This window comes from Saccopteryx leptura, chromosome 13 (assembly GCF_036850995.1).
Source record: "Saccopteryx leptura isolate mSacLep1 chromosome 13, mSacLep1_pri_phased_curated, whole genome shotgun sequence".
Taxonomy (NCBI): domain Eukaryota; kingdom Metazoa; phylum Chordata; class Mammalia; order Chiroptera; family Emballonuridae; genus Saccopteryx; species Saccopteryx leptura.
Window position 1 is genome coordinate 13,907,409 of NC_089515.1, and position 24,375 is coordinate 13,931,783.

At 42.1% G+C, this 24,375-nt stretch overlaps 1 protein-coding gene across 1 annotated transcript in view; it reads right to left on the bottom strand.

The window, feature by feature from the left end:
* Positions 1-23,922, bottom strand: part of FHIP2A (FHF complex subunit HOOK interacting protein 2A) — a 33,026-nt gene extending 9,104 nt beyond the window's left edge. The window contains exons 1-13 of the mRNA XM_066354690.1: positions 23,437-23,922; positions 16,698-16,776; positions 12,140-12,309; positions 10,191-10,295; positions 9,618-9,740; positions 6,409-6,702; positions 6,037-6,233; positions 4,861-4,975; positions 4,270-4,346; positions 3,982-4,174; positions 3,375-3,544; positions 2,843-2,986; positions 1,486-1,576 (exon numbers count right to left, since the gene is read on the bottom strand). Coding sequence (XP_066210787.1) covers positions 1,486-1,576; positions 2,843-2,986; positions 3,375-3,544; positions 3,982-4,174; positions 4,270-4,346; positions 4,861-4,975; positions 6,037-6,233; positions 6,409-6,702; positions 9,618-9,740; positions 10,191-10,295; positions 12,140-12,309; positions 16,698-16,776; positions 23,437-23,481 — 1,803 coding nt within the window. The 5' untranslated portion in view covers positions 23,482-23,922. The remainder of the gene's footprint in view (positions 1-1,485; positions 1,577-2,842; positions 2,987-3,374; positions 3,545-3,981; positions 4,175-4,269; positions 4,347-4,860; positions 4,976-6,036; positions 6,234-6,408; positions 6,703-9,617; positions 9,741-10,190; positions 10,296-12,139; positions 12,310-16,697; positions 16,777-23,436) is intronic.
* Positions 23,923-24,375: the final 453 nt, after the last annotated feature.

The window sequence follows — 24,375 nt, forward strand, 5'->3', positions numbered from 1 at the left end:
GGAGAGGGCAATACAGAAAGAGACAGATGTTTCTGTCTGTCTGTCTCTCTCTTTCAAATCAATAAATAAAAAGTTAAAGATAAAAATATATATATAAAAGAAATTTCCAGCACAGTTTTCTTCCATATTCTTTCCCTTTTCCGATTCTCCTCACTAAATAAAAATTACTCTGCCCTCTCTAACGTGGTAATTACCTGAAATTAAAATAAAACATTCTCACCCTGAAGAATGAATATCATCTTTTAAAGGAAAAAACCTATTTAAAATGATTTAACAAGTCAATTTCCTCAATCTATTGTGAATTTTAAACTATTTGGCTCTCAATAGACAATTTTCTTTATAAAACCACATTCCGTTATTTAGTAAAGCATTTTCATACTAACACTTCTGAAATTCTGACCTACAAAGTAACAGTTTAAAAAAATAAAACTTTACATAAAGAATAAAAGCAATTTAAAAATCCTGTTGGCACTACTGAGATTGGCATTATTTTCTGCCTTTACTGTTCCATGCAAGTACATTCCTCTAGTCAGTCATATAGTAACGTGGACTCGACGTCAGGCTGAAAGCACTATGAACAAACTGTGGGCATATGCAAGATGATTATATATAATAGCACACTTCATTCCCAAGGGTTTAAATGAAAATTAAGCATACGTTTTTCTGATTTGAGACATTTCAAAGTTTGGAATTTTGTAAAGTATAAATGCTACAGAGTAAAGAAGACTGAGAGAAGGCCATTAAGTTTAATGACCAGGGAGAGCGCCGAGAGAGTTGTTTCAGTGAGGTGGAGGGCCAGAAGGCAGGGACGGAGGAGAGAGGGAGGAACAGAGGGACGGCACTGAGCACTGTGCGTGGACCACAGCGGTGGAGGGCAGGGAAGAGCAGGAGCCAGGCTGGTGGGAGGCGGGACTATCTAAAGAGCATGTTTTGGATTAGCAGGGGAAAGGTTTGGGAGAGAGATGGGGTCAAGTCCAGAAAGAACAGAGAGGGAAGGAAGAGGGCGGGGAGAAGGGGAGAGAGGGAAAGAGGAAGGGAGAGCATTAGAGAAATCTCCGGAGAGAGACACAGTGAAATGCAGAGTGCGGTCACTGGCAGGCAGGCAGAGTGGGGAGAGGGGAGTTCGGGTCCGGGAGGAAAAGGAGACCTCTGGAGAAATGGCTGTGGCAGTGGGACAGGGCAGTGCGAGCACTCAGGCAGAGTGGGGAGAGGGGAGTTCGGGTCCGGGAGGAAAAGGAGACCTCCGGAGAAATGGCTGTGGGCAGTGGGACAGGGCAGTGCGAGCACTCAGGCAGAGTGGGGAGAGGGGAGCTCAGGTCCCGGAGGAAAGGAGACCTCTGGAGAAATGGCTGTGGGCAGTGGGACAGGGCAGTGCGAGCACTCTCAAAGCTACCCGGGAGGAAAAGGAGACCTCTGGAGAAATGGCTGTGGGCAGTGGGACAGGGTAGAGCGAGCACTCTCAAAGCTGCCCGTCACTAGACTGACCTGCCTGTGAGCATCTCGGAGGTAGGTGTCATATCCAGTGCCCTCGACATGGTAGGAGGATTTGGCCTCATCAGGTACCAGACAGAGAAAACTTAAATGAAAACAAAGCCATCATCAATAACATAAGTACTCTCACAATTTAACATCTTTGTGTGTACTAAAATAGCTAATGATATCTTCAGTTCAAATATAAATGCAAGTGAAAACTTCAAAAATAAAATTTTATGTTCTTAAGTACTTAACTATAATCTGTCTTCCTTATTCCTCTTTCATTGAAGGTTTTATTAAAAAATTACTCATTCCACTTAAAGTAGAAGTAAGCCTAAAATGACTTTTTTTTTTTTTTTTTTTACATTACAGCACTATGATAGATTGCCATGATATTTGTTAATCTCTGGGAACTGGCTTTTAAGTAAGTGAATTTAAGATTTTTATGTATTAATTTTACATCTTGAGTGACATACACTTTTCTCTGGTCATCTTACAGAACTAGGCGTATCAGTAACAGCACTGCCACCAAAGGGCAGTTTTTATTTTTGAGAAATAGAGAGAGAGAAGGAAGGAGGGAAGGAGTGAGGGAGGGAGGGAGGGAGGGAGCGAGGAAGGGAGGGGGGGAGGGAGGGAGATAAGAAGCATCAGCTCTAGTTGCATCACTTTAGTTTTTCACTGACTGCTTCTCATACTGCAGCTTGTCCAAGGGGCTCAAGCCTAGAGCCAGTGACCTCTTGCAAAAAATGTAAAAACACAAACTAACAAAAAGAAATAATGTTATGCTTAGCATGTAGGACATGTCTAATAATGATCTGTCACACTGGAGATTCTCAATGTCATTCTAACTGGGAATTACTTAACATCATTGATATATAAAAAGCAGAGTACTCTGAAGGTCAGTTTAACCACTGTCATTTGTTTTTATTTCTATACTAAGTAGAGCCTTTCTCTTTTGCTATTGATTGTTGCCCTGAGGCTCCCAATTGCAACATAAGCATCACAGAAAGCTGATATGATCTTTAGATTAAATAAAGCAAGATGGAGTTCCTAATATATCTCTGTAACAATGTAACAGCAGAGCTGTTATTTGTTATAAAAACAAGTAAAAGGGGCCCTGGCCTGGCGGTGGGTTCGACCCCTGGTCAGGGCACATGAGAAGCAATCAGTGAATGAAGAACTAACTGGAACTAAGTAAGAGGAAAAGTTGATGCTTCTCTCTCTTCCCTTCCCCCCTCTTTCTCTCTTACTTTTTCTCCTCTTTTTTCTCTCTCTCTCCCTTCCTCCCTCCCTCCCTTCTTCACCCTCTCAACTCAATGTAAAAATTTTTTAAAAGAGAGATGTAACTCAAATTTCTATAGCAACTCACCTATTTACAATTTTATGGACTTCCGTCTTCCCATCGTTTTTGGGGTGGTCGGGAGTAGCGGGCGGTGAAGAACTAAGCCACTCTTGGTTGGACAAAGTGTTATCTGGTGAAATGTCAGTAAATAATGGATCTTCTTCCAGATCTCTAAGTTTAATTTAATGATGTATAAAAAAAACCATTTTACTATATTTTCTAAACCAAAAGATTATTTGCTGTGTTCTTACAAATAATTTTGCTCTTACATAATTTTGTTTTAAAAAATAAAGAAATTTTTTTAGTTTAAAAAAATTTATAGAGAAATTAGCATTTTATATTAACATCAAACTCAAGAATATAGTGATCTTGTTAGATTTAATGAATAGATAATACCACTTGTAATTTAAAGAGGCAGTAAACATCAAGACATCTAAGTTTTATTTTTAAAAACCTTTTAAAACTGTTACAGACTTTTTTATGAATAAGGGAGAGAAATAAGAGAGAAAATTATGATTCTATGTGCAATGCTAAACTCACAGCGCTGGACAGAACTTACACTGCCCCTGGTATCAGCCCATTCTCCACCACATCCTTATCTTCTGGGCACACAGGCTTATATTCTGTATAATTTCTTTCTTCAAGATTTCTCAGGACCAAGTTGTAAAGAATATGCTCATTGGGTTTTTGTAAAAGGTGCTCAAACATTCTTAGTGTCATTATGCTTATCTGAAATAGAAAATGACAAAGGCTGTCTTTAAAATACATTATTCCTTTTGCCATCCTATAAGTCATGGTGTCAGTTTTTTGTTTGTTTGTTTTTTTAATTTTTTTAATTTTTATTATTATTTTTTTAATTTTTTTTAAATTAATTTTTAGAGAGGAGAGAGAGTGAGAGAGAGAGAGAGAGAAGGGGGAGGGAGGAGCAGGAAGCATCAACTCCCATATGTGCCTTGACCAGGCAAGCCCAGGGTTTTGAACCGGCGACCTCAGCGTTTCCAGGTCGAGGCTTTATCCACTGCGCCACCACAGGTCAGGCACGGTGTCAGTTTTTAAAGCCACACCACATAAAAAAAAAAAAAAAAGACTATTCAAAACATCCCAAGTGTCTTTGAAAATCAGTATTTCAAAGACTAAGTCAAATTCTAAATCATTACATCGCTTACCTCATCAGATATGTGATCACAATGTTCGATTAACCTATGTCTTAAAGGATGTCTGTTAATTTCTGCCAGAGTTTCTGGTTCCCTCTGTTCTCCAAGAATAAAAAACACCGTTTCTTGAAGCAAAACCTCGGAGGTTACTTGCCGAACAATGCGATGAAGCAGAGCGGTTGATGTCAGGATGCCCATCTCGGAGCTGGTGTGACAGACGGGAGTTAGTGGGCAAAGGTCACACGAGCACAGGGCATTTTTGTTAGTCTGTTCTGTTTTTTAAGTAAAGGGGCCACTCACGTTTGCATCAGCTGAGGTTCCATAACACCAATAAAGAATCTTTCATGAACAGCTTTGGCAAGAGCAACAGCAGCAGTCTAGAATATAGTACAATATCATTTTTTTAATGAAAAAGAGATTAATTTGTAACATCAATAAATCAATCAGCATCCTCCATCTGAATTAATGTGGAAAACAAACTTGCATATTGTCCATCTTGTTGATGGCCTATGAACCTACATTAGATGTTAATTATTAAGTTCTTTACATTTATCTAAATTTCCAAGAACAAGACAACCAGGATAAAAATAATAACCCAATCACTTTACGGTAGGGACATCCTCAAAAGGAGAAAAAATGAAGGGAGGTCAATGTTATCTTATGAAGGACTGTAGTATAATACTTAAAGAAATATAAAGGCAGAATTTGAGTTGAAATTTATTCTAGAGTTGTAATACACACACACATACTTCTTTTGTTTATTTAGTTTTATTTTACTAACTGCTGTCATAAAACAATTAAGATAATTTGGGGATATAAACTGAGGGTTCAAATTTCACTTAATAGGCATTTACATTTTAAATAATTAATAAACAACAAAAATATTCAAACCTTTTGTGCTTCCTTTATGAGTTGATCACAATAATCAAACCAGGAAAGAAATGAAATTAAGGCTCGTTTCCCTGGAAATGCTGAAGCATCTTCTTTATGACTATATGAGTCCAAACTGTAGGACACAGAAGAAATGCGAAGTCCAAAGTTACCGAAAAGCATTAATCCAGTTCAGTGCATACGGGTAAACGAAGGCCTGAGAATGTACTCACACAGTATGATATAGTTACACAGGCAGTGCAGCATGACTACCAGGAGAGGGTTTTATAAAGAAAGTCAAAGATGAGAGAAAACTTTTAAATGAAAGTTGTAAGTAATTTTTATCCATTACGTGGGAAGAGAGGCACTAAAGCAGAATGGAGCTGCAGAGAAAAGCCACTACAGAGCTCCTCATACTTCTGCCATAAACTTGACCACATCACAGGAATGAGGGGTCAGAGGTTCTCAGCAGCAGGAGAGCAGGAAGGAAGTAAAGGAGGATCTGCAAAAGGAAATGACTGGCCTGCTTCTCTTCCTGCCTTAGCGTGCAAGGCAGTCAAGTGAGCGAGTGAGCAGTCTGCCGCCAGATGCTGGCAGGACACAGGGTGCAAAAAACAAGTCAAAACCAAAGGAGGGTCAAGAATGCACAGAAAGACAGGAACAGGCTATTATGTCAAAATATTACACTGCTTATAGGTGGTGGGGTTGTGGATGATTTTATTTATCCTGCTTTATACTTTTTAATAAAATGGGTCACAATAATCTTATTTGCCTATGAGAATCAGGGGGAGCCCTAAAAGATGGGTAGAAGGGGAGGAAGAACGAGGTAGGAGGGGAGATTCTACACAAGGAAGCCAGGAAACATACGAGACTGCCCCACGGGCCATGGAACTCATTTATAAAAAAGGAGATTACCTTTTTTAGGGTTAAAAAAAATATAAAGTTATTGGTCTTAATGTAATTAAGGTCTTAATCGATCACTATAATGGACAAAGGAAAAGTAGCTTAACTATAACAGCTGGATTATCCCCACACCCATGCATTACCACTAACGAATTTAAAAAAAGCCTCACAAAATAATCGCACTTAATGATCACTAGCAATGTTATTTTTTTTAAAACGAAAGATTCCTATCCTTGCCAAACAGAAATGGATCTACAAGTGCAGGTGTGGAAGAACACAAATCGTGGCTCTTACCCCCAGTTAACTGCTTCCACCGTTTCGATGTCTAAGGGGTCCACTGACTGAGGTAGCGCCTTGTACAGGGAGGCCAGCCTGTCGGTGAGCAGCTCGCACAAGCAAGTGCTCTGCGTGAGGCACTTGGCGGCCGCGGGCTCCGGCAGGCTCACCAGCAGCATCAGGCCCTCGCAGGCCTTCACAGCTATGCGGCCGTCCTGGGGGGGAGGGACAACCATCAGTGCTCAGATGAGATCTCCCACAGTTGTTGGAGCAGATTTCATGTAAAGAATTTAATGCATGACACTAAAATAAGAATAGGTATCTTCTTCTATTTTAAATGCATTTAACTGGGATCATAATAGGGGGGTGGAATGAAAGGTGAGGACTCACAGGACTTCTAGTAAGGTTTAGCAGAGAATTCACTAAGTTGTAATCCTGGTTGGGACGAACAACGGTGGCCTCGGGCAGTGAGGTGACACTGAGGTTATCCAGGCTGGCGGACAGGTCGTCCGCGGGGGCAGGAGGCTCGTCTTCCAGCTCCATCAGCCCCCCTGCGGCCGCCCCAGACAGCTCCTCCAGCCCACACGGCTGCCCCGTGTCTGTTGACAAGGAATCTTGACCTTTTAATGTGTCTTCTGAAATTACATTTGGTGCTCCTTTGCAAGCCAATGATTTCAACTTATTCTGGATGGGAATACATGTTTTGTAAGATTCACATCAGAAGCCTTATAAAACAGAAATCATAGTTTAATGGCTTTTTCTATAATTCACATAGCAATAGACAAAAGTGGTTTGACAAATAAAAATACTCAGACTTTAACAAACTGGGTTGTAGCTACTTTAAAACTGCAGAGGCACCTCTGATACGCTTTAGACTCTCTACAAAATGCTTCTGCTGACCAGAAGCAGTGACCGACATGAGTGGCACCTGTGTGACTACCACTGACATCAGTGGGGAAAGATTCTGGGGCTTTCGATTGCAGTTAACTGTTTTCTCATTACTGGGCTTCTACTAAGACTAGATACTCTCAACGGTGATTCTTCTAAGATCAGCTTTCTAAGATGATTTTCCAAGTTTTTATTCTTCTTATACTTCTACTCTAAATAAAAAGAGTTCAATATTCTGAGGACATTTTTATTACTGTTTTTTGAGGCTAAAAGTAAGATTTGCTTGAAATGTTGGCCCCTCCCCCTGCCATATACATTTCCAAACACAAAGAGAATCTTAGATGAAGCAAATTATTTTCTTTTTGAGAGGAGAGGAGATAGAGAGACAGACTCCTGCACATGCCCTGACTGGGATCCACCCAGCAACCCCCGTCCAAGGCCGTGCTCCAATCAACCAAGCTATCTTTAGCACCTGAGGCTGACATGCTCAAATCAGCCGAGCTATCCTCAGCACCCAGAGCCACACTCGAACCAGTCAAGCCACTGGCTGGTGGAGGGGAAGAGAGGGGAGGGGGGAGCAGACAGTCACTTCTCATGTGTGCCCAGACCAGGGAACAAACCTAGGTCGTCCATATACCAAGCTGAGGCTCTATCCACCGAGCCAACCTGCCAGCGCGCAAATTATTGATTTTAAGGCATCTTGTCTTCCATTTGAAGTTAAGAGCAAAAACCAAAACACACACAGTTTGAATTCATCATAAACCAGCTTCTCCATAGGGCCTATTATAATATTTTGCCCATCACAAAAGTATATTAAATGCTGAATGAATTCAAAGTCCTACTTCCCACGTTGTATTATAGTTATTATACATCACTTTTATTACTGCTAAAAGTATAGTGCAGACCAATCTTCTTGAGAAATTGAGCTCATAGCACATATATTAAAAGAAAACAATTCTATGGGACTAAATAAATACTCTAAACAACTCCCCAATTTCTTATAAAATCATTGCATATCATGTTTATGAATGTAAAACATTTATTCCATCAAAATACTAACAACATTGTTGGGAGTGGTATCTTAGATCAGAATGGCAAGAGAAAAAGAATCACCTTAGAACAGCATTCACTCTTTAATGTTTCTCAAAGGGTGACTCGAGACTTGTCATCCCGGTCATTTGTGGGACTCGATAAAAATGCAGAATCCTGGGCCCCACCCAGAACCAGTAAACAGGAATATCTGGAGGTGGAGCCAAGGAATCTGCATTTTTAAAAGCTCCCTAGGTGACAAGAAACTGCTGCCTTCACTCTCACTCTCGTTCTTACTGAAACGCTTCCTTCCTATGTTAGGGATCTCACTGGTACACACAGCACATTGGTACATGTAATTCCCGAGTTTCTCAAGCCTCAGTTTCTCTCATAAATCACAGATCTACAATACCAAATACCTGCTAAGTATTTCCATCAGGACAGCATGATGGCTAAAATTACTCAGAACTAAAATCACCATCCTCCCCTCAAAATAGGCCTCCTCGGGGCTCCTGTGTTTACATGGGTGGCAGCCTCACTGATTCGGAAACGCAAGCACCCATCCCCTTTCTCCGGCTTCCGCACAAGGCCAGACAGCCTACCTCTAGGGTCTCCCAAAAAGATTCTCTTCACTCCAACCCACTGCTTCCAACCTAGTTAAGTCCTTGTGACTTCTCGGCTGGGTCACCCCACCAGCCACCCAGTGAGTTTCCCTGCTTTCCTCCCGCCTCTCACAGGATCCCACCGATGCTGCCACCGACGTAACTTCTCAAGGCACAGGACCCTCTCACACGAGGCTGCCACCGATGTAACTTCTCAAGGCACAGGACCCATCATGCAATAATATCCCTGCTCAAGTATCTTCACTGGTTCCCCAACAACTGCAAGGAAGCACACATTCTTCATCCCGCCATCCAAGGCCTTTGACAATTCCTGGTCGGTCTGTCCAGGCCCTCCTCTTCCCACATGTCCTCAGTATACTGTTTCCTGACCACCCATACACTGTTCTGTCTTCGTTCCTTTACTCAGCTTTGTTCCACTGTTCCTCTCTAAATGTGTCCCGGCTCACATCAAAGCTAATCCCTTCCGTGAAGTCTTTCCCAATGACCTAGGGCAGAGGTAACCTCTGCCTCCCATCAACCCCTAGGGAGCAGGTATTCTGTATCTTTCCTGTGATGCCCACCTTACTCTACCTGAGATTATGTACTGTCTCTGAATAGTAGTCTTACCTTTGTCCCCGGCCTAGCAACTCCTGCAGGGCAAAGCCAGTTTCTAACTCATGTACCCTCTGCACTGAGCCCAGAGGAGATGCACCTTAGCCAATATACACCTAATACGGACTAGATTTCAGGGCTGCACGCTTGAGAACTGCAAGGTGCTTTTGTGACTGCCTATCCTTATAACTAACAAAGCTGCATTTCTCTACAGATGTGCCCATTCAGTGAGATAACTAAACAGTTATCACGCATTGTTCTAGGTACTGGAGAAGCTGTGGGGACCCAGAGGTTGACAGGGCAGAGTCCTTGTCCTCAGAGTGCTTACTGACCAGCAGGAGATCAAATTCATATAAAAACTCTAATTCCAGGGACACTGTAGTAACTGACATTAAAAGTATCTGCACAGTTCATTCTCACACCAGTTTTCATAGAATGTTACTTTGAAGCCTTGTAAGTATACCATACCTCCAGAAAGAAATTAACCAAATAGGGGTCTTCTTTCAGTTTTGCACATACAATACAGAGAAACTGGATTTCTTCATTTTCTGTGGGTGTTGCAAGGACTTCACCACAAAGTCGAATTAATTTCTGTCAAAAATGTTTGCAAACATGTTTAAGGTTAGGTTATTTTTTACAAGTATGTAAATGAAACATCCATGTACCTTAAGGATATTTAAAGAGCAAATACAATAGCTTGCACTATTTCAGATAGACCATTATTTACAATCACTAATATTAAAATAAATTTACTAGTAGTCAATTTTTCAAATACATTACCCTAAAAAATTAAGGAGGTATATAAAAAACTTTCCTTGAGATGTCACGGATACAAGTTAAAGGAAAAATGAAGGTACAAAATTTTGCAGGAACTGCATTTAATACAATGTCACGCATAAAGAAAGCATAAGTATTTGCTAATTTGCATGTTATTTTTAGAATAAGTGCCTGTCTTATTTTTACTCTTAGGAAAATGATATAAAGTTATATGTCTGCCAACAGACATCAAAGCGAACAGCTCAGTGTGAGGGCAGAGGGTACCTGCACGGGCCGGTGCACGTTGATGTGCGGGAGCAGAGGCTGCCGGATCCTCCCCAGCAGTTTGGTGTAGAATCCCAGCACCTGCTGTTTCATTCCGGGAGGGCACTGAGCACGCAGGAGAGGAGAGCCCGCAGGAAGAGAACAGACAATACAAACACACTTATTCCAAAGCTTAAAACATGGGAGAGGCAATGAATGGGAATGTATTCCACCCTCAGAGGTCAATGCAACTAGCAATTAGCCAGGATAAAATTCTCAGTCAGTTATTAATGATTGATATGCTAGAAATAAAATGACATCTGGGACTATAATACAGCATATGGGCCCATGGGCTGGTGTAATTATAAACAGCATGGTGCCAGTACGCTGTGGAGATCATAGTCTGGTTTGGGCAATGTCAACCTGTGTATTGTCTAACTATTATAGTTAAATCCACGGCAAAGTCAAGCCAGACTCTTGTTATTTACACTAATAACAGGCAATCAACAACTTTCTAGCATATAAATGCAGGAGTAAATAAAGCCTAACATATAAATGTAAATAAAAGGATTCTTATGGTATAAACTTCTATGACTTAGTTTTAAATTAGTTACAAAATTATTTATATTATGATTACAGGCAATTAATATTTAATAAAGAAGTTTTATAACATACCAGTTATTTTAAATATTTGCTTAAAAGTAGGTAAACCTGATGATTATTCACATGAAATAAGAGTATGAATTAATGTTATATGTTCCATAATTAATCTACTTATACTGCCTCAGAACTAAAATACAGTCACGAAATGAGTAGCATTTCCAAAGCTTCACAGACATGCTATCCAGAAATAGTATAAACTATAATATTTTAGTACAATATTTTTTAAGATAGCAAATACTTTGCAATACTCAGATAAAACACTAATAGTTACAATCACCTCCATCAACATAAATCTACTAGTAGTACAATTAAAAACATTTGCTCAAAATCAATTAATATTTATTCAACTTACTGTTATGTTATACAACCCCTGCTTCCAAAGGACAGAAAAGAGGAGGAGGGAGGGGAATGAATTGAAGGGTATTAGGGAGATGTGTTGCCTAGAAAGTGTAAATTGAATGAATTCAACTTAAAAATTGATAGATATTATAGATTAATCAAAAGGAAATTGCCTTTAAACTATTATTCATAACTCTATTTGGTGGTAAAACATGTATATTAGTTTAGTTGTTTAGTTGGAGTTTTTCTTCAGACTGATTTTCACATACATTATAGAAATTCACAGAACAGACCACAGACTTGTAAAGCTGAGGAGAACACTTGGTGATTACCTCGTTTTTAAAGAGGAGGAAGATTAACCAATGAAACTTGCTGAGGGTCACAATATATTAGTGACAAAGCCAGGCCTCCTAAACTAAACCCAAAATTGTTCCCCTATCCTCACAGCAGCACATGGTTTGAAACCTATCTTTATAAGTAATCTGAGAGTTTTGTAGCACAGAATTTTATACAATACCAGCTTTGCAAAGATTTCTCAAGATTCATGAGGCCTAAAAATTAGAATAGTCTCCACTTATTAGCAGAATCAATGTCAAAATAATCAGTGACCTTTTCTTTCAGGATTATGAAAAATAATTCCTATTTTTGCAATTCAATTCTCATTGGGTCTCTTCTCATTTCCTTTTATTCTGACCACGTGTACTTGAGTTTATTTTCATATATGTCTACACTGAAGTTCTAAGCAGCCTACATCCCAGGTGTTGAGTATTTGGGGGTTTTGCTCACTCTCTGCAAAATCATAGTCATACAAGTTGCACACTTTTCTTTTTTTCACAATACTGGCTTACACCCTGCCATGCTTAATGCATACCTCTATAACTAAATTTAGTACTTCAAAGCTTCTTCATTTCTAAGGCATGAATACATATATTACATGCCCAAGAACATGGCATGGATTAGAAACTTACATCAGCTTTCCCTAAGGTATATAATGTTTCCAGGATCTTGTGGTGAAGCAAATATTCCATACATGGCCCCGTCTCTCCAAATTCTCGTTCTTTTTCTTCTTGTACCAATATATCTAACATCTGTTCCAGATGAGATGGAATATTTGTATCTGTCACTGGGGCCTTGTCATCTAAACAATAAAAAAACTTTCATCAAACATCCAAACATTTTAAACTGCATATTTAAACTAAATATTTTATTAAATATTAAACTGCATACTTTACACTGTATTTTTAATCTAAAATACTCTTCATATTTCCCTATTTCTATTCAAACTGAGAATAATGTGAACTACACACTTGAGTGAGGTTTATAGTCATGGTGGCATTATTTTTGCCAGAATTCAGATGACACTTTTGCCATCTTATTCAAAAACTGAATCAATATTCTGAAATACTATATTCTATAAGCTAATCTTCATGCATAATAATTTAGAAACAAGAGCCATTATGAAAGAAATGGAAAAAAATATGTAATAGAAGAATTTTGTATGCACTTGTAATTAAAACATTATTTTTTAATGAGCCAGTAGAAGGTCTGAATGTTAACTATCTTTATATAGACATTGGTTGGTCTTGAACATTAAGCTTAAACCTGGAAAACGTACAGAGGATAGGTTGTGTTTTGATTGCTACCACATTACTTCTTAGCATTGGGAAGTCAGACACCTAGTGCCCTAATTCACCTCCATCTATGAAAACACGAGGAACCCAAAGGAAAGTACGCTACAAAAAATATCTGACATCTCTCTCTTATTAACAGACAGCTATTTCCAAAGTCAAAGCTGCTTGTCGGAAGAATTCTTACTAAATATTATTCATTTGTTAAAATAAACTTTCAATGGCACATTTTACATATCACAACTGAACTCAAAAATCACACGGTTTTATCAACCTATCCTTATTGTACAGGGGTTCAATTGCTCTTAATAAGATGTGAAGCTCTATAGAATGTTTAAATACAAAACATATTCGGAAATGCCAAGTTCTTGCTTATGTCGCTCTGATCCTCTCTGGTCCTTAGTAGTTCTACACTCCGGTATGCTATGTATTTGGTGATAGGTTGCTTTGTCTATACATACACACATGTGCGACGCCACACACAGAGGGAGAAAACCACGATTCTAAGCCTTGTGGAGAAAACCATGGAAAGACACGGGCCTCCGCTGTTTTCCAGGAGGACATATGTATCACATTTGATAGAGTATGGGAGTGTTAGTAAGAACCTGGGACCTGGAGTTAGACAACTCAAGTTCAAATCCACTACTAGGTGGATGACATTGGTAAGCTATTGAAGCCTCAGTCACCAACATCTCTAAGATTAGGCTGACCAACACCAGTAAGTGCTGTTGTATGATTTCAAGGCCTTGATGCATGTGAAGTCCAGTGCCTTAGCATACAGGTAAGAATTCAAGAAATGTCCACTTATGATGCCTCATTTCATAGTCTTCTAAAATGAGCAGCCTAATATTAATAAAAGATCATTTGTAAGTTTTTTTGAAATTTACTTTTTAAAAATGTCTTTTCTCCTATAAATGCAGACTCCTATAAATATTCCAGGAACGAATGAATATTTAAGCATGGTTTCATTATAGTTATTTATAAAGAAAGATGACCAGAAGGACTTTTCACATTGAGAAAGGAATGAACTGTAAATGTGACTCGGCAGCGTGGAATCCTAGCTCCTAAGCTCCGTTTGGTCCTCTGCGCCTCCGCACATGCTCTTCCCCCTACCAGCAATGCCTCTGCCCTCCGGCTCCTTCACAACCTCCTACTCATCCTTTAAAACCCAGGTCAAACGCCGCCTCCTTCTATTTCCCCCTTCTTTGTCCTCTCTCTGGGCTGACAGACTTAATTGTCCCTATTGTGGTAGTGTACACATTGTTCTGCTACCAGATTGCAAAAAAAAACAAACAAAAATCCTTTAAAGCAAGAATTTACAAAACTTTTCTTTAAAGTATTTCCTTAAAGACATGTAGGAGACAAAAAAATTCACAAAAGCTAATAATAGTCATTTGAAAAGCAGCTCCATTCAAAAAAAGGTTTCTATAGATCCAAACAAAGTTAGTAATTATATTACATTTAAAGGTATATGTACATCTACCTATCTACCTACATATACTGGTTTTTATTCATTGCACAAATATAAAGAATTTTTTAAGACAAATCACCCATGCCCCCATCAGCTTGCCAAATCAACTACTGTCATTTTTTCATGTTTCCTTTCTGTTAAACGACACGTGTCCAGTATGCATCTCCAGCCTGACCAGGCAGTGGCGCAGTAGATAGAGCGTTGGACTGGGATGCGGAAGGACCCAGGTTTGAGACCCCGAGGTCTCCAGCTTGAGCGCAGGTTCATCTGGTTTGAGCAAAAAGCTCACCAGTTTGGGCCCAAAGGTCACTGGTTACTTGGTCTGCTGAAGACCCGCGGTCAAGGCATATATGAGAAAGCAATTAATGAACAACTAAGGTGTCAAAATGAAAAACTGATGATTGATACTTCTCATCTCTTTCCGTTCCTGTCTGTCTGTCCTTCTCTCTGACTCTCTCTCTATCCCTGTAAAAAAGAAAAAAAAAAAGGCAAGGAAACCAGTATGCATCTCCACTAGTGCTGACCCATACATCCCACACGGGAGCCCATAGTGCTACGGAGCAATACTACTGTATTTCCCTGCTTCAGAGGTCGCCAGATTTTACCCACAGGACCAATCCAGCCTTGCCATCTGCTTTGATAAATAAAGTTGTATGGGAACAAAGGAATGTTTATTTATTTTACATATTATTGATGGCTTGTTTGCATTACAACAACAGAACTGAGTAGTTGCAAGAGACCACAGGGCCTACATCTGGCCCTTCATAGAAAAAGTCTGCCGACCCTTGACCTAATTTATTCAGGTGGCCCCTATGTCTCCATGTTTCCTAGTCACTGAGAAAAACAGAACCAACCAGGGAACTTCTGAAGACTCCCCACACCGCATCTACCCCCTCCTGCATTTCTACCCAGACGGTCTGCTTTCTGCTTTATTTTTTCGTGGAGAAACTCCCCAGGCCTATTTAAGGCGAAGCCTCTGCTGGTGCAGACCCCATCCTCCCTCGCCTACTTAGGGAGATTTCTCAGAAGAGATCTCATCTGACTCTTGGACCCACCTTTCCCTCCCTACTAGATCATCCCCTCAAATAATAAACTGTGGTATTTTCCACCTTTTAAAAACATAACCCTCTTTTGACGCCACGTCTCCGTCGGCCGCTGCCCTGCGCACGGACGCTGCCAAGCCAGCAACCCACCAGTCTCCGGGTTGCCTTTGCTATAATACATTCCTCTTTCTCGTCTTCCTGAGCCCTACACGCCGCCGCTGAGTCCAAGGGCTCGGCTCCAGAGCCCCTTCTCTCGGCCTCCTACCCTTACTCCCTGGGAAATCTCATCTCGTCTCATGACTCTCAACTTCATATCCCCAGCTTAGAACGCTACCCTGAAAGAGGCCCGTTTTCAGTCCACTCGGCACAGCCAGCTGGACAGGTACTGAGCATCTCAAACGGAGTGTGTTGGCAAGTCCTTTCAAACCCGCTCCTCCCCTCCTGCAGTCTCCTCCTCCTCGGGAAGGAACCATTCTACTTCTCCAGTTCAGCTGCCTACAGCGAAACTTTACAGTTATCCTTGACGCTTATTCTCTCATACCCAGTCTCCAACCCAGCAACAAAACTTCCTTCAAAACAGATGCAGGACACGACCACGTCCTGCCACCTCCACCTGGTCTAGGCCAGCACCGCCCCTCAAACCATTCCAGCTGTCCCTGTGCCCGGCTGTTCTCCCGCTCACCACTGCGTCCCTTCTAAATTCTCACAGAAACCAACTGAGCCTGCACAACCTCTGCACCTCCGCTCCAAACCCTCCGATGCCCCCCTCCAGAGCATCAGCCAGCGCCCTTACACGGCCTACAGGGTCCTATGTGAATCTGGGCCCTCTCCCCGGGTCATGTCCTCTCCGACCGCCTTTCTCCTCCTCCACTCTCACTCTGGCCACACTGGCTTCCTCTCCGTCTCAGGAATCAGCCAAGCGCGCTGCCCGTTCCTGCCTCAGGGTCTGTGCGCTCGGTCCTCTTCCTGGAACCTCTTCCCTGCCCCCAGACTCGCTTCCTCCCGCTGTCACCTGGGGCAGGAGGCTTTCTGTAATCTAAACAGCCATCTGCCCACCCAGCACAGCCTTCTGGCCCTCAGCCTGCCTCTTCTTTTTAACCCGTATCATCAGACACACTATCGGTAGTTGGTAATTGTCTGGTTATTGTTTGCTTCCCCAAATCGGATTATTAGCTCCGCTGGGGATTTTGTCTGTTTGATGGTTCTATACCCCAGCGCCTAGAACAATGCTGACACATAGTGGGTGCTCAGTGGGTGTATATTTTTAATGAATCTAAAAAAGGAAAAGCAAATTGTTTATAAACTTAGAATAACTCTGAAAACGAACCTGAAATATATTTTAGTATTTCACAATGTTCTGTTTAGCATTAGCACGGTCTCTTACCTGAAGTCTCTATGTAGTAGTGGGTAATCGCCTTCCAGTGGTAAACGAAATCCTCTTGTAAAGGAAGAGAAGGTGCTAGCTGTACAAACACACACACAAAAAGAAAATGGCATTCAAGTTTCCCATAAAGTGTAATTCGGTATTTGCCTACTAATCATGCAAAAGCAACATAAAAATAACGGGGGAGCTTTAATTTTGCGCCCAGATGTCAGATATCGAAGAGAAACAAAACAAGTCAAATCCAAGAAAGTTAAAATGATTTATTAAGAAGGAGGAAGAACACAGTGATCAACATCATTACTGAACTACAGGATTGTTTTGTTCCCTTCCCCTGAAACTAGTAACCACACACGGCTTCGCGAGTGTTAAAGAAAATGCACAATATCCTATTACTGAAGTATCAGTAAAATAACACCCTGGGACCTTTGTACCTAGGACTTTGACATGCAACACAGTCAAAAAGCTGCTAGGTCATCAGTGACACGTCACCGCTGCTAGAACATGTACCAAAGTCAACCCCGTAATCAGATTAAACCTGTTCCCTACTTTCGGGAGTGAATCTTCCCTTGTTAAGCCTGGATTAGGCAGAGCATATTTTCAGCAAAATAACTACGTGAACACGACACTACCAATTTAAAGTCCACAAAGTCAAAAATGTTTTACATTTTAGCTTTGAAATTTACTTCAGAAGTTTTAAGACCAAAATGATATCCTTTCAGCAGACCGACAAGAATTTCAAACGCGTGTTAAATGGAGAGAAAAGATTCGGTGTGCCCTCAACCTTTTCGCTGCCAAGAGGGGTTGGGGGGAAGGGCGCCCAAGTATCATCAATAACTTCTGGTCAGAGAGTACAGACTTGGCCCAGCTCGCTTAGAACAAACAAATAGGTTTCTCCTCTGGAAACCTAACCTCTGGCAGAGTACCCTGCCGGTTTCAGTCCTGCATCTCAACAGAGGACCTCCAAGGTCACACGACTCCTGCACTCCCACCTGTTCCCATTTGATTTCTTGGTGTCCCCAGCAGAGAACGCCAAGTTCGAAACCCTGTGAAAACAACCTCCAAACTATTGGGCAAACTATAAACACTGGTTTCAGTCCAGAAGATGAAATGCATTTAGGGGGAGAAAGGATCTGAAAATATTCCAGCACTCGCCATCATCTCAATACTAGCTCGTCTCTACGTGCCTAGTCACACCACTCCAAGTGATACTGGAGTAAGAGACCCTTACATATTCATCTCATTTTCAAATACAATGTTATGGAAAAAAATTAAAAACACTTTAAGATCTTTAACACAGAAGTTTAAACCTTTGGGATTACTACACTTCAAGAACATGGGGAGAGAAATTACTTGTGGGAGACAGAGAAAGAAAATTAGAAAGAAAAATAAGAATGAAAATGTTAATTTGGGAAAACAATCTTCCTGAAATTTTTAGATTTAAAAACAAATGTTTTAATGAGCTGCTTGTTTTTAGAATCTTCTTCAAAATATAAATTTTCTCTTGTATTTTAGATCTTTATACACATACCAGCTTTATATATACTTAAAAGTATTAACAATTGGGACAAAGCCAAATGAAATTTCACGTTTCAAGAAATGTACTTAATTTCTTAAGTGTTGTGATTTGTTAAAATTTTCCAAGGGAACCTCCTGCTATATAAGATCACAGCATCCTTTGGTCCAAATTATTTCGCCGATGGGACTTAGCTCTGTTTCTAGGGTACGTAACTAAATCAGAGATCTTACAGGATTTGGGTAAGGACCTCTGTTATTAGTCAAATTCAAAGGAGGAGGATGTTGCTTACTTACGAATACCTCTCTCCCAGAAGTTTGATTTAAAGAAAAAAAAAGAAAGAAAACCTATTTAAACAGTTCTAAATTGCTAATAACTTAGTTTAGTAACAATCTTGTTCAAACATGAATAAATGTCCCTGACTTCTGTATAACTTCCTAGTAAACTTGCCTCTTTCATTACTAATTCTAACATGCAAATCACCTGTTTCATCACTGCATAAACACATTTACATTGACGCTGGGGGTGAGGGTGGGGAAGCCGGGGTGGGGGAGAGATGTGTGAATCAACGGGGGGGGGGGGGGGGGGTTCTAATTTGAGTTATCTTTTACAATAGAGATTACATTTTTGAAAATTCATGCAATCACTGTCTCAACCAACAACTGACATAAATGCCTAACTCACCAGGGTTTTCTCTGGGAAGTCCTGCCAGACGGCCTGCCTAGGATATAGTCTTTCCCACGCATGCGTGTGGCACCCTCTGCCAGTCTGCTTCCTCTCTCTCAGCCCTTACTTCTGATTGCTGAGTGACCCATCTTCTCCACTAGGGAGGGTTGAGATTGTGCCATCTTTTTCATCACCGAGTCCCCAGTTTCGAACTCAGTGATGGCGTATAGTAACCATTCAGTAACACTTACTGCAGTGGTAGTCAACCTGGTCCCTACCGCCCACTAGTGGGCCTTCCAGATTTCATGGTGGGTGGTAGCAATAGTAAGTTGTTTTATAAAGATTTATTCTTCCAAACTTAGCAAAATCCAACATAAAGTACTTGGTAAGTAATTATTATTATATGCTTTAACTTGCTGTAACTCTGCTTTATAAATTTTATAAAGTAAAGTTACTTCCCTACTTTATAAATCACCATTACTGTGGAACCCATGGGCGGTTAGAAAATGTTACTACTAACAGAGATACAAAAGTGGGTGGTAGGTATAAAAAGGTTGACTACCCCTGCCTTACTGAGTGAATAAATGAGTGAGACAGCAGTCACTACCAGTTAATAAGTAGTTATGCGCCAGGCAGTGCGCTACCAGGTTTACACTTACTGTGTGGTCTTAAAATCTCAGAATAAACTCCGACTTTTACAAAACAAACTCCTCTTAAGACCCAAACCCAGATAGCTGACTTGCCCAACAAAGCACTGCTTGTAACTAGAAACCTGGACTGTCTTTCTCCAAAATGCCTAGCACACAAAGTATCCACATTGATAATCCACAGGAGAACCAGTGTCCTCAAAGCCACATCTGCTTACTGTCTCACTCACATGTACCATGAACACTCCATGCCCAGATCTTTTAAAATGCTTCTTCCTCTCACCACCTTTTTTTTTTTTTTTTACAGAGACAGAATCAGAGAGAGGGATAGATAGGGACAGACAGGCAGGAACGACACCTTAGTTGTTCATTGATTGCTTTCTCATATGTGCCTTGACCGTGGGCCTACAGCAGACTGAGTAACCCCTTGCCCGAGCCAGCGACCTTGGGTCCAAGCTGGTGAGCCTTGCTCAAACCAGATGAGCCCGCGCTTAAGCTGGTGACCTCGGGGACTCAAACCTGGGTCCTCGGCATCCCAGTCCGATGCTGTATCCACTGTGCCACCGCCTGGTCAGGCTCCTCTCACCAACTTTTTCTAATGCCCTTCCTCTCTTCTCTGCCTCCAAAGGCCAGCTCACGTCTTACTCCTCCAGCGATCCTTTACAACCCCTTCCATCCTAAGTCCCTGTTCCTATCCCCCTTTAGAGCTCACTGGCTGAACACCCATTCAACTAACAGTACTACTACTAATAATAATGGTTAACATATATATACTAAGCACTGACTATGCGTCAGGCACTGCACTAAGCCCTTGACGTACATTATCTCACTTAAAGTTTCACGATTCTATGAGACCGGGACCGGAACCCTGTTCTGTCCAGCTCTGAGGACCAAGCCACACTCTTCTTGTGCATTGTTATACGACCTTGATCTTGGGTATTTATTTGTTGTTGTCTTTTTCCTCCCAAATTAGACTGTAAACATTGCTGGCAAGGACATGAGCACAGCTTGTTTCTCTTGCCCTGTGCCATGCTTTCACGATGGGCTCACTAAGCATTCGCTGAATGACCAAAGGACTGAATTTAGAAATCACTCATTGGAAAATATACTTAAGAAAACACGACACATGTTTGAGTTGAGGTTTTCATTCCCTGGGGAAGAGCAGTTTTTTAAAGAATTTCTGGTCCCCCAAATCACCATTTACTCAGAACTGTAATTTCAAACTCTGCAAGATGACTAGGACTGAATTAATTAGTTCAGATGAACAGAACTTTCTTCCCTGACACTGCCCTTTGTCTTTATCCTCTTGGAAGAAGTCTATCCTCAGAGGGGGCAACGGGCTGGAATTTAAAAGGACCCAGTCCCTGGCAGGTTACCTAGCACGGGCCCTCAACAAATACTGAATTGTACTAATTGGAAGGTGTTTTATTTGCCCTTTGGAGAATCTGTACTAACTAAAATGTTCCAGTTCAACCTCAGAACAACAAGAGAGGCCTGGTTTCAGATTTGTGACACGTGGCAACTGACAAAACAGATTCATTTCATAACTCTTATTGGCCCATCAATTCTATACTGAATGAAGGAGGACTCATTTCCAACAAAGAAGGCAAGAATTGTAAGCTTTGTTTTTAATCAAGGTGTGAATTTCTCTCCTAAACTCAAAATGTAGACTATCAGCTTAATAACACATTTTCAAATATGAATCTTTGAAAGTATCTTTTTTTTTTCTTGCAAGTAGTTAACACGAAGTGAGGAGAAACCATTAATTAAACAATAAGAAAAACGCTACCTTTAAACTGCATTTAAACGAATATGTATCTGGTCAGCCCTAAAAGAAACACTTGAAAGCTGATCCAATTGAATAAAAAAACCTAAATGTAATAATACCAAAATGGGAAAACATTAGTTATAAAATGACACAACTGAAAAGGGTCATGTCAGTGTTTACATACAGGATTGTCTCCTGTCTCTGTATAATCCTGATAATTATGTTAATTGTAACAATGTATCAGAAAATACTAATTGAGGATACAAATTAAAAGGAATACAGAGAAAAGCTAATGAAAGGAACTGAGGAATGGTAAAATGAGTTTATAGGAAAAAAATGTTGAGCAAATAACTAGATCTGAATAACTGGAAAACAGTCTCGGGCTAGGAAAAAACATTACTCAAATACCACAAAGATGGTTTATTTATCATTAGTTATTAGTTCATTCCCAAGAGGTTTATTAAAAGAAAAAATTAGTATGTCAACCCTTTTTCATGAGCTTTAACCTCTGAGCAAGGTAAATTGGAAAGTATCCCAGCTGAAAACATCAAACTTAAGCCAATAAAAACAATATTTCTAAATTCAACCTGTTAGTTCTGAGAACCAGGTGAATATAATCTACTCTTTCTCAGTAACCTCAGCAAGTGGAGAACCTGGATATTACAGAACCAGTCAGGCCATTTACATGGATAATTTAGTAGATGCTAACATATACAATTATAAAAAGATAATGAGGACAGAAAATATAGGCCTTGGGGATAAAGTAAGTCTTTACTGGGAAGGCCTGAAAGCCATCTTTTGTCTAAATACTCATTTCTATAAATATAAGCCTCATAGGTAAAGGACATAAATAATGTAAACTTTTATTCCCAATTATCTCGATATTAAGCTATATTCAATGTTTAAAATTAAATGATTATTGGTATTTTGTATTAAGGATTCATGTAAAATACAAATGTCACTGTACAAATTCTAAATTCCTTTAACATAAAGATGCTGCCGATTGATGGTGTGTATAAGCAAGAAAAGTCAAATAAAAGTTGTCTCCGCATCTAAAACTGTTACCTCCCTCATGCGTAATACTGTTCTTCATTCATGAACACCTTGTCGCTCTTGATTTGATACACATTTTCCCAAGAACGTGTAGTCAAGCTAAAATGACTTTAAAACATTTCCCACCTGTCACTTAAAATAAAAATTCTAGTTTGTTTTCATTTTTAAAATTCATGTTATTTTAATGACCTAGCAATAAAACCTGTTCTACTGTAATTGTGTGTGTGTGTGTGTGTGTGTGTGTTGAGCTGTGTGGATCTTAATGTATTGTATGGCACACTCTGAACACAGAAAAGAGAATGACATTTTAAAAATTAGCAAAGTTGCCGTTCCTTCACAGGATGCAATTTTCAATTTGGGCAATTCTCCCAAAATAGAGTAAAGCAACTCGACCTCTTAATAGTCAAACAGCCACAAGACACGTTCAGGACATCTGGACAACGTGTGCCTATGCTGGGGTCTCAAATCCTCGAAGGCGAGTACAATGGCAGGACAACGCAGAGCGCAAAGGAAGAGCAGGCAGGAAAGGAAACAGATGGTCGGTGCCCCGGGAGCGCGGGCTGCCTGCACCCCGCTCGCCGAGACCCTCCAAACTCCCAGTTCACATCAATCAATCAGGTCCGGCCGAGCCTGGCCCGAGGCCTGAAAAGCAGAAGCTGGCGAGACGCAGGAACGGGGTCAAGTGGGCTGCGTCCTTGCCAGACTCGCCCCAAGGTAGGAGCACACCTTGCTGCTCGCCCAGACCCCCAAACAAAACAAAACAAAACAGAACCGAACCGAACCGAGCGAGGGGGGCCGTTTCTTTTGTCTTGCTCAGGGCTGACACTTGGGGCCGGCCAGGCTGACGGTCCTGGAGCCGGGGCGCTCCCCGACCGCCCTGCCCCCCCCGAGGAAGCGGGAGACCCCCGGGCCGGCACGGCCGGTCCTCCGGGGACCCCGGCGCCCACCGCCCGAGGGGGCCCGGGCCCCGCCGGCCCCGAGCCAGGCCCGAGGCCCCGGCGCCCCGACGGCCCGCAGCGCCTCCCGGGCCCGGCCGCTCCGGGAGCTAGGCCGCCGCCATGCCCGCCGCCCGCGCCCGCGCCCCGGCCTCACCGCCTCCACGGCGTGCTGCAGGATGGAGGTGAACTTGGAGAACATCTTGTCCCGGGACTGCAGCAGCCGCTCCCGGGACGACCTCGAGAGCTCCTCGAGCCGCCGCCGCCGCTCCAGAGTGAAGGCCGGTGCGGGCGCGGCGCGGCGCGGCGCGGCGGGCGAGCGGAAGGCCGAGCGGGCCGGGCCGGCCGCGGCGGGGGTGCGCGGGCGGCGGGCGGCGCGCGGCCCCGGCGGGCGCTGGGACGTGGCGGGCGGCGGGGAGGGCGCTCGGCGCGGACTCGGGCCCGCGGCGCTCCGGCGGCGGCGCGGCGGCGGCTCGGGCTGGGACACGGTGGCAGCCCGGCTCGGGGTCCTTCCGCCTGCGGCGCCCGCCTCGGCCTGCAGGGGGCGCCGTCGCTGCCGGGGAGGCCCGGCCGGGCGGGCCCTGCGGCGGGGGCCGGGGCCGCGGGCCGGCGGAGGCGCGCAGAGGCCGCGGCCGGGGCGGGGGCCGGGGCGGGAGCCGGCCGGGCGCAGTCACCGCCCCCTCCGGCCTCGGGGCGCCTCCGACTCGCTCCTTCTTCCGTTAAACTGAGCCGGTCTCACAGTTTAGTTGTCAGTGGACGTCACATGCCGATTTTGTAGGGAAGCGAGGCCATATATGTATATGCTATCCCGGCTCATCTTTTCAGGGCAGATTTGGAAGAACGGGAAGAAAACGCACAGTATTCTTAAGGCAGAGTGCACCGTGGGTTTAAGTGCAAAACAGTAAAAAAAATTAGCTAATGCTGGTGAAATGGCTTTGCAAACTGGAAAATGTATTATTGTTATTATTATTATTATTATTATTATTATCTATTATGCAACATTTAAATAGGAAGCCCCAGACAGACCAATGGTGAGATCAGTTAATAATGTGTCACCTGTGCCATACTTAGATGCAGTGAATTAAGTATAGCCTTT